Source organism: Hyla sarda, chromosome 7 (genome assembly GCF_029499605.1).
Source record: "Hyla sarda isolate aHylSar1 chromosome 7, aHylSar1.hap1, whole genome shotgun sequence".
In the NCBI taxonomy this organism is placed as follows: domain Eukaryota; kingdom Metazoa; phylum Chordata; class Amphibia; order Anura; family Hylidae; genus Hyla; species Hyla sarda.
This window is the reverse complement of record NC_079195.1, coordinates 74,227,200-74,244,409: the sequence shown is the minus strand read 5'-3', so window position 1 is coordinate 74,244,409 and position 17,210 is coordinate 74,227,200. Positions and strand designations below refer to the sequence as shown.

Here is a 17,210-nt window from a genome sequence, read left to right as displayed (position 1 = left end):
TGGCTTTGGATCCTTATTGGGACTTTGGACCCAGTCCCTCACAGACTTTCTGCACCCTCTTTTGATCGGTTGCGTGGCTTGCTTGCAGCTATTGTTTTTTTTATTTATTATTATATTTATTATTATTTATAAATATTTATTATTAGTGATACACCGCATGCAGCGTAAAGAGTGGGACCGCTTAACTACCGCTAAGGTGACAGCTCTGCCCCGTCCCTTTCTGTCACTGCCCAGCCTGTCCTGTCATTGTGAGAATAAAGACTTGTCACCCTCCCCCAGTGTATATATAGAGACTATGGTCAGCTGCAGAGCTAGTTAGTTACAAGCTAACTACAACTGCCATCATGCCTTGAAACAGCCAATGCTCTGCAGCTGGCCCAAAACTAGTAGTTTTGTGTCAGCTGCAGAGCAATTTTTTAAGTAATCTGCCCAGTATGTGTAATACATTTTTTTTTTTAGGTGGGTGGTGCAATGTATTTTCGGCCAAGGTCAGCCTAAATTTTCGGTTCTGTGCCAAAATTTTCCTGACAGTGCACCACAATTTATTGATATTAATTCTATCGTGTTGCACACTTGTTGCTGTGCCCTTTGAGTCAGCGGGCACAGCATCAAGACTGCAACATGACGGAACAGAAGCCTTGGAGAAATCACACTCCAGGCATAACTCATGGGCTGTAGTATTTGAGCCTGTATAGCGGAAGCCTAATATTTGATTTACCAGGTTTCCGTCTTGTATGTTGCGGCTGCGTACTTTGACTTTAGTTTTCTTACAGAAGCCTGGCAAGGTTATACACAGCGACAGAGCAGGATGCCGCCAGTATCGGAGACTGCAGGAGCGCTGCCCAGGACAGGTAAATATGAAAGCCGGGGATGGGGAGGGAATCAGGCAGCAGCGGCTGGACTTTGGCCCCGCTGAAGCCGCTGCAGTTACATGATCTAAAGTGGTCAATTTAAATCATTGAACGGCAGAGGCTTCTGCAGGGCCAGAAAGAGTTTATCAGCATATAACATGCAGATAGACTAGTCCCGCCTGGGCCGGTGGTGTGCTGGGTGCACTGTCAGGTAGGGAGCCCTGCCTGGCTCCTTGCATGGCAGTGCGCTTGGCCTGTCGCTGGCGGCGCTGTGGCGTTCCGGGCCTGTCTCCGCAGCGGGGGAGTGTGGGAGGGTGAGTTGGAGTTTTTAGTTTTTTTTTGCAGCCTGGGCACAGGATGAGTTGGAAGATTTTTGCTGCATGTCTCCTTTAAAGGGGTATTCCAGGAAAAAACTTTTTTTTATACATCAACTGGCTGCAGAAAGTTAAACAGATTTGTAAATTACTTCTATTAAAAAATCTTAATCCTTTCAGTACTTATGAGCTTCTGAAGTTAAGGTTGTTCTTTTCTGTCTAAGTAATCTCTGATGACACGTGTCTCGGGAAACGCCCAGTTTAGAAGCAAATTCCCATAGCAAACCTCTTCTAAACTGGGCGCTTCCCGAGACACGTGTCATCAGAGATTACTTAGACAGAAAAGAACAACCTAAACTTCAGAAGCTCATAAGTACTGAAAGGATTAAGATTTTTTTAATAGAAGTAATTTACAAATCTGTTTAACTTTCTGGAGCCAGTTGATATATATATATATATATATATATATATATATATATATAAAAAGTTTTTTCCTGGATAACCCCCTTTAAGACTCTGCTGCTAAGTGTGGCCCGAAGCCCAACCAATTTGGTAGCAAAGCCGGTCCACACCCATTCCCTTGTTACAAATGGTTATACATTATTTATACTGCATGGTAAATGGAATAAATTATTTTTTCCCATTAAAAAAATGAAAAAAAAAACAAAGAAAAAAACAAAGGAAAAAAAAAACATGCAGATAGACTTTAAGCTAAAAATATTAGCTTAAAAAATGTGTGTTATATGTCGATTAATACGGTATTGATATTTTCACAGAAAGATCTTGCTAGGTCATTGTTTTCCAACCAGTGTGCCTCCAGCTGTTGCAAAACTACAACTCCCAGCATGCCCGCACAGCCAAAGGCTGTGCGGGCATGCTGGGAGTTGTAGTTCTGCAACAGCTGGAGGCACACTGGTTGGGAAACACTGCGATAGGTAGTGTGAGATCCCCTGGATCAGCTGGGGTTGATGGATTTAGGTCTTTTTTTAAACTCACTTTGTTTTTTAATTATGTATTTATTTTTGTAGTAGTATAAATAAACATTTTAAAATTCAGCCTTTTATTGTTTGTCAATATTATATGCAAGATATTTGTATTTTTTTGTGTTTGTTTAGATTAAGTATTCAGCAATTATTTATGTTCTGGCTTTCATTGACATCCTTTACTTTTAGTGTTGTTGCAAGAATTAGTCTCTTCACTTCAGTTTGCCAACTGGAATGGATCACTGATGATATCCTGTAGGGAAAAACAAAGAATATCACTTAATATTATTTTCATTTCCCACTACGGAATTAAAACAAAATGTTGTGGGTGGGGTATATAAGCAGGGGCATAACACCAGAGCCCAGGAGCCCACCGGACCACCTGACACATAAGAGGATGTAAGTAATATAATCTGCACATGGTTGGAGCGGGCCTCGATATAGACTGAACATTTGTGGGTTTTAAGATAAATAAATGCTGGGATAGATAGAGTTAGCGACAAGGACAGATGAGGAGGGGGATTACGGAAAGTTTAGTTGATAATCGGTACTCTTTAAGGTAGATAAATACCCCCAAAAGACCCCATTCTTGAAACCACACCCCTATAACAGTCATCTAGGCATGGAGCAAGCATGTTGACAACAAAGGTGTCAAATAATTTTTTAGAATTGGGTCATGATTTTTTTTTTGGCCCCCATGTTATCCTGACATTGCTCCTGAGGCTCCATAACAGAAGCTTTGATAAGTGGCCCCATGTTAGAAACTACCCCCTAAAGGAATTCATCTAGTGCCATGGTGAGCACTTTGATCCAGTATGCGTTTCGTAAAATCATATTCACATTCAAACTGTATCAGTGCAATAAAGCAAATGGTTGCAAAGGTAAACAGTACCCTTTAAAGGGGTACTCCCACCCTAGACATATTATCCCCTATCTGTACCCTATGTACCCCCCCCCCCTGCACCTGTACCCTATGTATATTCCTAAGTGCCTGGGTTATATAGTGTATTGCTTATAAAATGTGTTATGCCTTTAAGATCTGTTGTCATGTGATTGCAACTCAGTGAGGTGCCAGTGACCATTTGACCTAAGGGCGACCAATGAGACCCCTCCCCTATGTAAGCCCTCCCCCATATAAGCCCTGGGTGGAGCCTCTGCTTGCTCTCTTCCTGCTTAGATTAGTTGCAGTAAGGTCAAGTCCTGTAAGAGTGTGTCTGGAGTCCAGAGGATGCCTCAAGTCTACAACGCAGCCACGGAACCACAAGTCCACTACCCCCCAGGTCCAAGTCAAAACCTGGTAAGCTACAAACGGGGTATAGTCAGTCTCAGTCAAGTCAGACAAAGTCAACCTGTCTCAAGTCAGCGTGGCCCGGCATCAAATTGTCCAAGTCCCAGCAAGCCCTGTGGTCTCTGAAGTCAATGGTCACCTCCTTGGGCCTAGCCAAGCTGTATAGACTGTTACATCTGTCTGACTCAGTAAAGCTGCCGTTGTTCCAAAACTTGGCGTCGGAGTCATTATTTGCCTCCATGCCTAGCCCAGGATCCAGCGGTATTCCTTTGGGTGGTGTAGAGGATAAACCACGCCCTGGCATCATGAACACATGGGATTAATGCCATCTGCCCCTAGGGAAATTCCATCTGCCTTCATCACACCCTCACCACACGTTAGAGCCAGCAGCTTTAGGTTTTACTGGTAAAACACTTGTATTACTGAAGTGCATGTACTGCCTGGTAGCGCCCCCTACAGTACAGGGAGGAACTACATGTTCTGTACTACTCTTTACCAGTGCCATGGTTAGCTGCTCCTTTGGAGTGCAGCTCCATTTTACTTTTTTAGTGTGTACCCTGAAGATGCTCCTGTCCTCTACATAGACAGTGATTTACAGCTTCCAACAGCTCTTTCTTACTTTTATATATAAGGACTTGCTTTATCTAAATTAATCTACTTAATTTGATTTAATCCTCACTTTTTCCCATTTTTTGATGACATTTGGTTGCTTCAGAACCAACTACCGTATATACTCGAGTATAAGCCCAGTTTTCCAGCACTGAAGGTGGGGGTGGGCAGGGCCATCCATCTTCACTGCAGGGACCGTCCGCATTCTGGTGGGGAGGGTGAGATGGTCCGGGCCATGCATCTTCACCGGGAGGCCCTCTTTTCCAGACTAGTGATGCTGCATTGACGCCACGGCACTAGGACGTCCATGCGCAGCAGACATGTGACTTCAGGGGTGTCCCTGCGTGCCGGCGTCCCAGCGTGCCGGCATCAATGAAGCATCACTAGTCCGGAGCGGAGAAGAGGGCCTCCCGAGAGCAACAACTGGGGAGGTGAGAAGACAACGAAAGGGGGGGGGGTGGATGATGACAGGGGGTCATATGGACAGGGGGTCATATGGACAGGGGGTTCTGGATGATGACAGGAGAGGGGGGGATGATGGATGATGACAGGGGGGGGGATGATGTATTTCCCACCCTAGGCTTATACTCAAGTCAATATGTTTTCCTAGGTTTTTGGGGTGAAATTAGGGGCCTCGGCTTATATTTGGGTTGGCTTATACTCGAGTATATACGGTACCAGGTTTCCATAGAGTTATGGTCTAAACATACAATGGTTTCAACATACAATGGTCATCCTGTAACTAAATAATATTGTAACTTGAGGGTCCTCTGTATTCAGGCCCTATTCTAGGTTTTACAAGCAACCCAATTCTCAGAGAATTTCCTCTTTTTCCAAAACATACACCCTGGTCATCTAAATTATGGTAGACATATACCACCCCAGAAGCTACATTACCACTTTGTTTTATATGATTTTATGACATTAATATTGGTTTCATTTAACGTTCTGTTTTTGCTGTTGCTTTTCTTATATCGTGTATATATATATATACATATATATATATATATATATATATATATATATATATATATAAAACTCAACGTGTGTGTGTGTGTATGTATGTATGTGTGTATGTTCCACAAAAACTTGCAAACGGCTAAAGATATTAACATGAAACTTGGCACACATGTTACTTATATGTCAACAACAAACAGGATAGGTGATTTAACCCTTACTCACCCCCATTTGCCAGGGGCGGGGCTTATGTTTAAATTCCCATGCAAGTCAATGGGAAATATATGTTACCGCATAACTTCCAAACGGCTGGAGATATTTAGATAATACTTGGTCACATGTTACTTACCGTATATACTCGAGTATAAGCCGAGTTTTTCAGCACGATTTTTCATGCTGAAAACACCCCCCTCGGCTTATACTCGAGTGAACTCTCCACCCGCAGTGGTCTTCAACCTGCGGACCTCCAGAGCTTTCAAAACTACAACTCCCAGCAAGCCCGGGCAGCCATCGGCTGTCCGGGCTTGCTGTGAGTTGTAGTTTTGAAACCTCCGTAGGTCCGCAGGTTGAAGACCACTGCGGCCTTCGACATCATCCAGCCCCCTCTCACCCCCTTTAGTTCTGTACAGTACTCGCCTCCGCTCGGCGCTGGTCCGGTGCTGCAGGACTGTCCGGAGAGGAGGTCGTCCGGTGGGATAGTGGTTCCGGGCTGCTATCTTCACCGGGGAGGCCTCTTCTAAGCGCTTCGGGCCTGGCCCCAGAATAGTCATGTTGCCTTGACAACGACGCAGAGGTACGTTCATTGCCAACGTACTTCTGCATCATTGTCAAGGCAACGCCTCTATTCCGGGCCCGAAGCGCGGAGAAGAGGCGCCCCTAGTGAAGATAGCAGCCCGGAACCACTATCCCACCGGACGACCTCCTCACCGGACAGCCCTGCAGCACCGGACCAGCGCCGAGCGGAGGCGAGTACTGTACAGAACTAAAGGGGGTGAGAGGGGGCTGGATGATGTCGAAGGCCGCAGTGGTCTTCAACCTGCGGACCTCCAGAGGTTACGAAACTACAACTCCCAGCAAGCCCGGACAGCCGATGGCTGCCCGGGCTTGCTGGGAGTTGTAGTTTTGAAACCTCTGGAGGTCCGCAGGTTGAAGACCACTGAGGGCGGATGATGACAAGAGGATGATGAAGGGGGGGTGTGGGATGATGACAAGAGGATGATGAAGGGGGGGGTGTGGGATGATGAAGGGGGGTGGGGATGATGACAAGGGGATGATGAAGGGAAGGGTGTGGGATGATTACAAGGGGATGATGAAGGGGGGTGGGGATGATGACAAGGGGATGATGAAGGGGGGGGTGTGGGATGATGACAAGGGGATGATGACAGGTGATGATGATGAGGGTCTGGATGATGACAGGCGGTGATGATGATGAGGATGTTAATGACGGGTCTGGATGATGACAGGGGGGGATGATGTATTTCCCACCCTAGGCTTATACTCGAGTCAATAACTTTTCCTGGGATTTTGGGTTGAAATTAGGGGTCTCGGCTTATACTCGGGTCGGCTTATACTCGAGTATATACGGTATATGTCCACTTTAAATATAGGATAGTTAATTTAACCCTTAACTACCCCCATTTGTGAGGGTCGGGGTTTTTGTTTAAAGTCCCATGCAAATCAATGGGAAATGTATGTTCCCATATAATTTCCGTATGGCTGGAGCTATTTCAATACCTGGTACACATATTACGGGTCGGGATATGAGGACAGGATGGGAGGTCGGGATAGGAGGTCGGGATAGGAGGACGGAATATGAGGACAGGATAGGAGGTCTGGATAGGAGGTCGAGATATGAGGGCGGGAAAGGAGAACGGGAAAGGAGGACGGGAAAGGAGGACGGGATAGGAGGTCGGGATAGGAGGTCGGGATAAGAGGTCGAGATAGGAGGTCGAGGTAGGAGGACGGGAAAGGAGGACGGGATAGGAGGTCGGGATAGGAGGTCGGGATAGGAGGTCGGGATAGGAGGTCGGGATAGGAGGTCGAGATATGAGGATGGGATAGGAGGACGGGATAGGAGGTCGAGAAAGGAGGACGGGATAGGAGGTCGGGATAGGAGGTAGGGATAGGAGCTCGAGATTGGAGGACAGGATGGGAGGTGGGGATAGGAGGACGGGATAGGAGGACGGGATAGGAGGACGGGATAGGAGGACGGGATAGGAGGACGGGATAGGAGATCGAGATAGGAGGACGGGATAGGAGGACAGTATAGGAGGACGGGATAGGAGATTGGGATAGGAGGTCGGGATAGGACGGGATAGGAGGACGGTATAGGAGGTCGGGACAATAGGTCGAGATAGCAGGACGGGATAGGAGGTGGGGATGTGGTTTTGGGATATGACAACAGTATATGAGGACGGGATATGAAGTCAAAAGCTTCCTCCTTTGTTTATTTTCCTCCCCAACAAGGATTAGGAAGGAAAACCGGGCAACGCCGGGTACTCAGCTAGTATATATATAAAACTCAATGGGGGAGATTTATCAAAACCTGTGCAAAGGAAAGTTGCCCAGTTGTCCATAGCAACCAATCCGATTGCTTCTTTCATTTTGCAGAGGCCTTGTTAAAAATGAAAGAAGTGATCTGATTGGTTGCTATGGGCAACTGGGCTACTTTTCCTCTGGGCAGGTTTTGATAAATCTCCCCCAATGTGTGTGTGTGTGTGTGTGTGTGTGTATGTATGTGTGTGTATATGTATGTGTGTATGTATGTGTGTATGTATGTGTGTATGTTCCAGCATCACCTCCAAACAGCTGAAGATATTAACATCAAACTTGGCACACATGTTACTGATATGTCAACCACAAACATAGGATAGGTGATTTAACCCTTACTCACCCCCATTTGCCAGGGTCGGGGTTTTTGTTTTTTAAGTCCCATACAAGTCTACGGGAAATATATGTTACTGCATAACTTCCGAATGGCTGAAGATATTTCGATAATACTTGGTCACATGTTACTTATATGTCCACTTAAAATATAGGATAGTTAATTTAACCCTTAACTACCCCCATTTGTGAGGGTCAGGGTTTTTGTTTAAAGTCCCATGCAAATCAATGGGAAAAGTATGTTCCCACATAACTTCCGTACGGCTGGAGATATTTCAATACCTGGTACACATATTACGGGTCGGGATAGGAGGTCAAGATAGGAGGTCGAGATAGGAGGTCGAGATAGGAGGACGAGATATGAGGACGGGATAGGAGGTCGGATTAGGATGTCGAGATATGAGGACGGGATAGGAGGACAAGATAGGAGGTCGAGATAGGAGGTTGAGATAGAAGGCCAAGATAGGAGGACGGGATATGAGGACAGGATATGAGGGCGGAATATGAGGATGGGATATGAGGTCGAGATAGGAGGTCGGGATAGGAGGTCGGGATAGGAGGTTGAGATAGGAGGACGCAATAGGAAGTCGGGATAGGAGGTCAGGATAGGAGGTCGGGATAGGAGGACGAGATAGGAGGACGGAATATGAGGACGGGATTGGAGGACGGGATAGGAGGTCGGGATATGGGGTTGGGATATGACAACAATATATGAGGACGGGATATAAAGTCAAAAGCTTCCTCTGTTGATTTTCCTCCACAACAAGGATTAGGAAGGAAAAACTGGGCAACGCCGGGTACTCAGCTAGTATATATTTATATAGTGTGGCAGTGTGGCAAGGAAAGGGTGTATTTCCTTGGCTCACCCTGCAGAAGCTCTCACCTCCTTCTTAAGTAATGAGGCAGGAGGGAAGGGAGGTGTATATGAGATGGAGACTCAGTCTAATCTGGGCTCTTCCTAGGAGACAGCATGTGGGCTGTAGGGAAGAGACAGAGCCTGCTGAGGAGTACACAGCCCGAGCTATGAGTGGCTCAAAGACAGTGACATGAATTGTGAGTAGAAGGTTGCAGGGGACATATGTTTAACCGGCTGAGGGAAGCTCAGCGGTTGTTAGTCAGGACAAGCTGATCTGTTTAGTCAGTGACCAGACGGTCTAGGATTTTGTTTTGTTCCTGCTTTTTGTTTATTTCTTTCCCTGCAACCTGTCTAATAAAACTGGCAAAGTGCCAGACTTGCATTATAAGCGTTTGTTTGCTGGTATATTGAGAAGAAACGCATCCTGTGGCGTGGTCCAGGACGATCCCAGAGCTAATCCCCAAGACGGATCGTCACAATAGATAGATAGATAGATGGATAGATAAATAAATATAAATATCCAAAAGAAACAGCACCTCAGGTAATAAATAAAAAAGAAGGATTCGGGGTGCACGCATGTTCTGAACCTCGGCCCACTGGTTCCACTTGAGAAAGCCAGCGTGAGGCTGGAGAAACGTAGTCTCTCACATCATGGAATAAATCCACCTTTTGTTTGAAGTCTACCTGTGGTGTGCTGCCTATATTTTCCCTATAAATTAATATAGATAGATAGATATCAAAATAAATTAGTTCTCAATTACGTTTTTCCATCCTGTTATGTAACTTCACATTACACTACTGAAACAACTGAAGCCCATAGCTTAGAACAATGTCATCCTTTGACCTTATAAATCACTAGTATTTATTAACTTGCTACAAATTTAATTGCAGGCTTTCACCATAGTCAGGAGGGGCCATTGTCAGAACAGTTACCACGTAATTGTTTATAATGACATTCTTCTACTTTACAGGTGAAAAAAAATAATAGATTTTCTTATCAAGTACCTGAAATGTTTAACAAACCTCCTTCAGTCTCTGGTTTAAACTAGTACTTCTACTAGTAAATAGCTGGGGGTTGTAGGTAACCTAGTGAACTTTTGACATAGCCCTGTATGTGAAACTCTCAACAGGGATTGTATAGCGTGAAACACAAGGTTGCACTAAATCCCATTTCTTCAGGAGTGCTTACAGATACAATACTTAGAGGAGATTACAATGAAGAATGCTAGTCACTTTTCTGACTCATCAAGTATCACAATTCTACTGTTTTCACCAAAGGGGTAGCTTGAAGTCGTCAGGCCGGGTGCAAATGCTACATCTGTTCCTAAAGCCTTAAAGGGGTACTCCCACCCTAGACATCTTATCCCCTATCCAAAGGATAGGGGATAAGATGTCTGATCACGGGGGTCCCGCCACTGGGGACCCCGCATTATTGCATGTGGCATCCACCTGGTTTTTCACCGTAACCGCTGGAGGGTCTGAGTCGCGACTCCGGGAACGGAAGTCCGTGACGTCAGGACTCTGCCCCCGTGTGACATCACGCCCGTCCCCTCAATGCAAGTCTATGGGAGGGGGCGTGACGCCAGAGTCCAAAATCACCAAAAAAAAGGGACTCCTAGGGAGACCCCTAGTGGCAAAAAGTTTCAACACAAAAAAACATAGAAGAATAGTTTTTTTTTAATAGAACCCTATTAGTAAATTGTTTTATACATAATAAACTATAAAATATAAAAATACATTTTGATGAGAGGTACTCTTTAAAGGCTTCTGCCTGAAAAACATTCTACTAAAAAGAAGGCTGAAAATGCACATGGTACACCTTTATTTCTGAGGTCTGTATTTCAAAGGTTGCAGACTAAGGCCACATATGGTATGGGAAACACTGTAGAATCAGGAATGTCTTTCTCTGTTATCACCTACTTAATTAAAAAATAACATCTTTACAGAAAATTTCAAGTTTAAATTTCCCCTCCATATTGCTTTCATGGTGTATTCAGCTTGTTAGAATTTTTGATATGTTGCTGTGGGTGAAATTAAAATTAAGAAAAAAAACAACAGCTACTTACCTCGCTCCTTCAGGCATCCCGTGAGATGTCTTTGGGTCTCTGGCTGAACTCTGGCTGTTATTTCAAAGATTGACTTGTCTCAGCAGTGATGACTTGCTCAGCCAATCACAGGCTACAGTGGTGTCCTGGGTAAGGCAGTGATTGGCTGAGTATGCTGTCAATCCCAAGTCTGTCTCAGAAGTAGCAGCTGGAGGGTTTAGTGGGGGACTTCCCTGGGGGATCCCTGAGGGAGCGAGGTCGGTAAGTATATATATTTTTATTTTTTATTTTTATTGCAGCCCCAGCAACATAACAAAAATATGTTACCCCCCAAAAAACACTTTGAAATACTTAGCAGTTTTCTGTCCAACTCTGTCCAAAAAAAAAAGAAGGCAGTTCAAAAGAATTATGCCAATATTTAGAAAACTCTATGAACTATTTTGTGTGGTACAGTATGTGAATAGATGTCTATTAGCAATGTGTAATGAGGCCCACTGCACATGGGCTAGTTTCCTCAATGTCCTGGGACTATGCAAACATGGATATGTGTATTTTTATTTATGCAGGTCTCATGTGCAGTGGGTTTCAACAGAGATTGCAGACTGATGTGCCACATGTCCCTCCATCGGCAGCCATTTTCTGGATGAATCCACACACGGTTGAGAAGGATATGCCAACCAGTGGTGCGGCTACACAGCAAGAATAAACCCCAATGAACGTCTAAATAGCGTATATTAGTAGGTTGCCTTATTTTCTGTATTCAAACTCTTCTATCGACTTGGACATGGTGTTCTTTATCTTCCACTGAACACATCTGAGCAGTTTGAACCAGTGTAAAGTACATTATAAATAGAAGCATGGGAAACACACACTACTAGACAACTCCAGTTTGTACCTGGCATTGGTCGCCATCACTTTACTAACAAATGACTCACAATTCCATTTCCTGCTAGAAGTAGAAATGTGTCGATTCTGCCTGTCTTAATAGTGGGGCATGTAAAAAAAAAATGTGAAAGGTTATAATTATGATGTTACTTAGGGTAATGCTCCTCTGGAGCATACAGCAGCTGATAAGTACTGGAAGGCTTAAAGGTAACTCTCATTAAAACAAATTTTTGCTATTGCACTCCTTATGGTAAATAAAAAATATTTCTAATATACTTTGTTTAAAAAAAAAAGAAGTTTTCTATGGTTTATTTGTGCTTAAAAAAGCTCAAGAGCACATTTTCCCCCGTCTCATACTCAGACTTTGGACTGAAGCGCAAACACAGAAAGTGCAGCCTGGAGTGCTGAGGGGATGTGTCCAGCCTCATCCAATCATAGCTCCTCTAACACTTAACTGCCATATGTTGTTGGTTGGACCCCACCCCCTCAGCACTCCAGGCTGCACTTTCTGTGTTTGGGCTTCGGTCCTAAGTCTGTGTATGAGTTGGGGGAAAATGTGCTCTTGAGGTTTTTTAAGCACAAAAAAAAACATCAAAAAACTAAATTTTTTAAAATAAAGTATATCAGAAATATTTTTTAGTTACCATAAGGAGTGCAATAGCAAACATTTGTTTTAATGAGAGTGACCATTTAAGACTTTTAAATAGAAATAGTTTTCAAAGCTGTATAACTGGCACCAGTTGATTTAAAAACATTTTTTTCTCTGGCGTACCCCTTTGACATGCTGCATAGTACGTCCCCCAATCTACCTGCAGGACTTTCCCTCAGATTCCCAGGGCAAAGTCTATAGTTATTTTGGGGTACACATATGGAATTGAGAAGGTCCATAATGCAAAATATACAATGCAGTCTGTGTGTAAAAGGTAATATTACAGGCAGTGCACAAAACTAAACCAACCTTTATAGATCCTGATCCCTTTTCCAGGGGGTGAAATGTAAAGTGCTCTGCAAATCTAGAGCTTTTCAAGATTCTGTGCAGCTCTTCATCCACCTCCACAGCTTGTCCTTCCTTTAAAAATATAGAATATTATGCAGAGGTTTACTTCTAAATGTTAAATTAACCAGGGGGGGCTGATGTGCCTTTTATGACTGCACAGATTGGACACCTTTAAAGGGTTACTACAGTGGAAAACATTTTTTTTTTAAATCAACTGGTGCCAGAAAGTTAAACTGCTTTATAAATTACTTCTATTTAAAAATCTTAATCTTTCCAATACTTACCAGCTGCTGAATGTTCCAGAGGAAGTTCTTTTCTTTTTGAATTTCCTTTCTGTCTGACCACAGTGCTCTGTGCTGACACCTCTGTCCATTTCAGGAACTGTCCAGAGTACAAGCAAATCCCCAGAGCAAACCTATCCTGCTCCGGACAGTTCCACAAATGGACAGAGGTGTCAGCCGAGAGCACTGTGGTCAGACAGAAAATAAATAAAAAAAATTAAAAAAGAATTTCCACTGGAGTATACAACAGCTGATAAGTAAAGGAAGGATTAAGATTTTTTAATAGAACTAATTTACAAATCTGTTTAACTTTCTGGCACCAGTTGATAAAAAAATAAATAAATAATGTTTTCCAGGGGAGTACCGCTTTAAAGTGATCAATACCACCATAAAGTGCCCAAATAATACCAACATACAGTGACCAAGTACAGTAACTGCTTCATGTAACAACAGTGCTATGCAACCTAAATAATACTAATGATTACAGGAAGTGGTCACAAGGTTATGGTACCAGATTGTCTGTGGCACCCCATTAACCTGGGGGGGCTGATGTGCCTTATACGACTGCACAGATTGCACACCTTTAAGGTTGGCAGGGAATCCATGCCATCTTAATGCGAACAATATCCCATCTTTGATTCAGATTTATAGTAAAAATAGAATACCTTGAAAGAGAAGTTTGCATCAAACTGTATTTCATTTTCGTAACCTGTCACGCCACCTTTGTAAATAGCCAGGCACTTTTCCTTTTTAGCACATTTAGGGACTTTGAACAGACGGAATGTAGCAGAAACAAGTTTGTAGTCACCTGTAAAAAAGATGTAGTCACTGCAAGGCAAAATACACTTATACTAAGATCCAAAGAGCACTGACATGGCTACACCTACTGGACAATATATGGTATTGCAGGTCATAGGGGAATTCTACGTTGAATTCTACTTGTTTACATGTCTACTTCTTCATATACTTTAAAGGGGTACTCCACCCCTAGACATCTTATCCCCTATCCAAAGGATAGGGGATAAGATGTCTGATCACGGGGGTCCCGCCGCTGGGGACCCCCGCAATATAGCATGCAGCACCCACCTGTATCTGCTTCCGGCAGTGCTGGAGGTTCTGGCTCCCATAGACTTGCATTGAGGGGGCAGGGTGTGACGTCACAAGGGGGCGGAGTTGTGACGTCACGATCTTCCGTTCCCGTGGTCGGGAGCCAGAACCTCCAGCGCTGCCGGAAGCAGATACTGTTGGGTGCTGCATGCTATACTGCGGGGGTCCCCAGCGGCGGGACCCCCGTGATCAGACATCTTATGCCCTATCCATTGGATAGGGGATAAGATGTCTAGGGGTGGAGTACCCCTTTATTATCCATAGATGAGTTTAAAATGTAGAGGTCACAATACGCTTCAGCCTTAGGCTGGGTTCACACATAGTATTTAGTCAGTATTTTTAGCCAAAACCAGCAATGGAACCGAGAAAGAGAAAACTATACTATGACAATTTGCCCCGTTTTCAGTATTTTGGACCCACTCCTAGTTTTGACTATGAATACTCACCACAATTAGGACCGAAATGAAGACCAAACACTGGTTAAAATACTGTAGAGGGAATTTATTGTTGGTTTTAGGGTACGTTCACACGCGCAGATTTTTTAGCGGGTTTTCCGCTGCGTATTTGAAAGTGGGTGGGCTCTTCTCAGCTGTCCACCGCAGATTTTCCGCGGCAGAATTTAAGCTACGGAAAATCCGCCACAGTCCCTACTGACTTCAATGGGGCTCGCGGCAGATTTTCCGCAGTGTACATTCCGCCGCGGAAAATCAGCCGAGAAGAGCCCGCCCACTTTGAAATACGCAATGGAAAACCCACAAAAAAATCCGCATATGTGAACGTACCCTTACACAGTTTTTTTAAATAATTTTTTTTGTGGTTTTTGCTCAGTGGGTCAAAAAGTTGAAAATTCGTGTAAACCATAGAAAATAGTGTGCTGAAGGGAAATTTCAGGAAATGTGTGCAGATGCCATGCTGACAAAAAATATATCTGGCACATGTACACATATGGGGAGATTGATCAAAACCTGTGCGTACAAAGAGTGGCGCAGATGCCCATGACAACCAGTCAGATTCCTTCTTTAATTTTTAAAGAGGCCTGTGAAAAATGAATTTCTGATTGGTTGCTATAGGCAACTGCACCACTCCTCCTCTACACAGGTTTTGATACAATTCCCCAATTAGCACCACACAAAATTAAGCTGGACAAAAATCATTCAAAATTAAGCTGGACAAAAATAGAAGTGAGCCAATGTGAGGCAAGGTTTACATATAGGAGAGAATTTATCATTGTTGGTGTAGATAAGTGTTTTCCAAACAGTGTGCCTCCAGCTGTGGCAAAACTACAACACCCAGCAAGCCCGGACAGCCGAAGCCATGCTGGGAGTTGTAGTTTTGCAACATCTGGAAGCAAACTGTTTATAAATCAATGATCTACACCAACAATGGTAAATTCTCCCCTATATGTAAACCTTGCCTCACATTGGCTCACATCTATTCAGAAATACTGACTTTTTGAAAATGTTGTATAGTTACTTTATATTTTAGTCTGATACAATTCATCCCACCTGAAATACATTTAATATTCTTTCATTCTCAGGGTTTGTTTAAAAATAAGAAATAATGTTTCCATCTACTTACCAACAACATCTTGGAGCTCCTTGTTAAAAGTGATGTACCGGGAAGTGACAAGGCGCGGGGGACTGAACCCTATCTCTTCAGCAAATTGAAAAAGGTCCTTCCACAGCAGTGCTCCGCCAATGCCTTCACCTGGGTCAGGGAGGGTTATTGTATTAAAATTAGTCAAGCTTCACAGATATTCAGATACTCGCATAAATAAGCAATCATAAAGTGAGTCGTGGGGACATCTTACCCCAATCAGGACACCACCCCAATGTCGTTTCACCAAGAGGCTTCTTCAGGGAAGAACATTTCATACATTGCCTGAAGAAGCCTCTTGGTGAAACGACGTTGGGGTGGTGTCCTGATTGGGGTAAGATATCCGCACGACTCACTTTATGATTGCTGCTGGTTTGAATCTGTTTGAGGCCCTTTCAGATAGGATCGGTAGACTGTTTGTGCTTGTGGCACAATCCCCAGCCACATATTCCTAATTTGCCCCTACTTATCCATTTAGCACCTTCTGAACTGAGCCGCTCTTGTCCTTTAGCGGGCCTCTTTGTTTACTAGGGCTAGTGTGCAATTTCTTCCGCCTCTGTGTGTATACTTTACATTTATAATTGTATCAGGGCTAGTATTTATTGTTTACAGCCATTACTGTTGCATGTAACGTATGTATACACCTGTTTGGTATTTATTTTGAGCTTATATATATGTAACATATGCACTTTACTACCCTGTTGTACCTATGCCATCAGACACTTTAGTAGTCTGTCTGTTCCTGCTCCTTTTTAACAGTTTTTAATACTCACTTTACTAATAAAGATTGTACACTGCTTTATAAATATTGTTCTCAGTGTGCCTCTTTGGATAAGTCTAAGGTTTTGTAAAGTCATAGTAAGACTTTAAAGGGGGTACCCCAGTGAAAAACATCTTATATCCTATCCAAAGGATAGGGGATAAGATGTCTAATTGCGGGGGTACTGCCGCTGGGGAACCCCCGCAATCTCTGAGGCGCTACCCCCCCGGTCATCCATGCACAGAGCGAACTCCACTCCGTGCTGGATAGTTCATGACTACAGCAGCCACGCCCCCTTCCATAGACATGAATGGAGGGGGCTTGACGTGACATCACGAACACGGAAACTCCAAGCTTCCATGTTCTGGATGCCGCCGCTGCCGGCCCGGAGATGGCGAGGGTCCCCAGTGGCTGGAATGCGTTCAGACATCTTATCCCCTATCCTTTGTATAGGGGATAAGATGTTTTTTTGCTGGAGTACCCCTTTAAGTCATGAATAGTGCTGCAGGCTGCCCTTCTTGCCATCAAAAGTAATGAATTCCTGATCCGAAGCCTTACAATGCTGTTCAATGCTACAGTATATTACCCTAAATAATAAACACAACCTAGGTAGCAGTGCAACACAATGCCCAAGTAAATACCACCATAGAATTTGAATCAACTTCCCCATGTGATAACCTATGTGATCAGGAACATATTTGTAAATCACTTCATTGACCAAAGATAACTAAGAGATAAATTACCCTGTAAAACAGCTCTAAAGTCTTGGCCACTGGATATTCTACTTATCTGCAGTTC

At 43.8% G+C, this 17,210-nt stretch overlaps 1 protein-coding gene and 1 long non-coding RNA gene across 4 annotated transcripts in view; one reads left to right on the top strand and one right to left on the bottom strand.

Annotated features, from left to right (window-relative positions):
- Window positions 1–15,727, top strand: part of LOC130281912 (uncharacterized) — a 42,033-nt gene extending 26,306 nt beyond the window's left edge. Inside the window, exons 2-4 of one of the 2 annotated variants that reach the window (XR_008846161.1) lie at window positions 774–851; window positions 11,353–11,523; window positions 15,594–15,727. This is a non-coding gene — a long non-coding RNA (uncharacterized LOC130281912). Of the gene's footprint in view, window positions 1–726; window positions 852–11,352; window positions 11,524–15,593 lie in introns of those variants that run through there. The other variant, XR_008846160.1, reaches the window with a different exon arrangement.
- LOC130281910 (arsenite methyltransferase-like) overlaps window positions 2,214–17,210 on the bottom strand; it is a 70,247-nt gene continuing 55,250 nt past the window's right edge. For both annotated transcript variants that reach the window (XM_056529653.1, XM_056529652.1), the window contains exons 9-12: window positions 15,635–15,763; window positions 13,615–13,757; window positions 12,630–12,740; window positions 2,214–2,401 (exon numbers count right to left, since the gene is read on the bottom strand). In XM_056529653.1, the coding sequence (XP_056385628.1) occupies window positions 2,366–2,401; window positions 12,630–12,740; window positions 13,615–13,757; window positions 15,635–15,763 (419 nt within the window). In that variant the 3' untranslated portion in view covers window positions 2,214–2,365. The remainder of the gene's footprint in view (window positions 2,402–12,629; window positions 12,741–13,614; window positions 13,758–15,634; window positions 15,764–17,210) is intronic.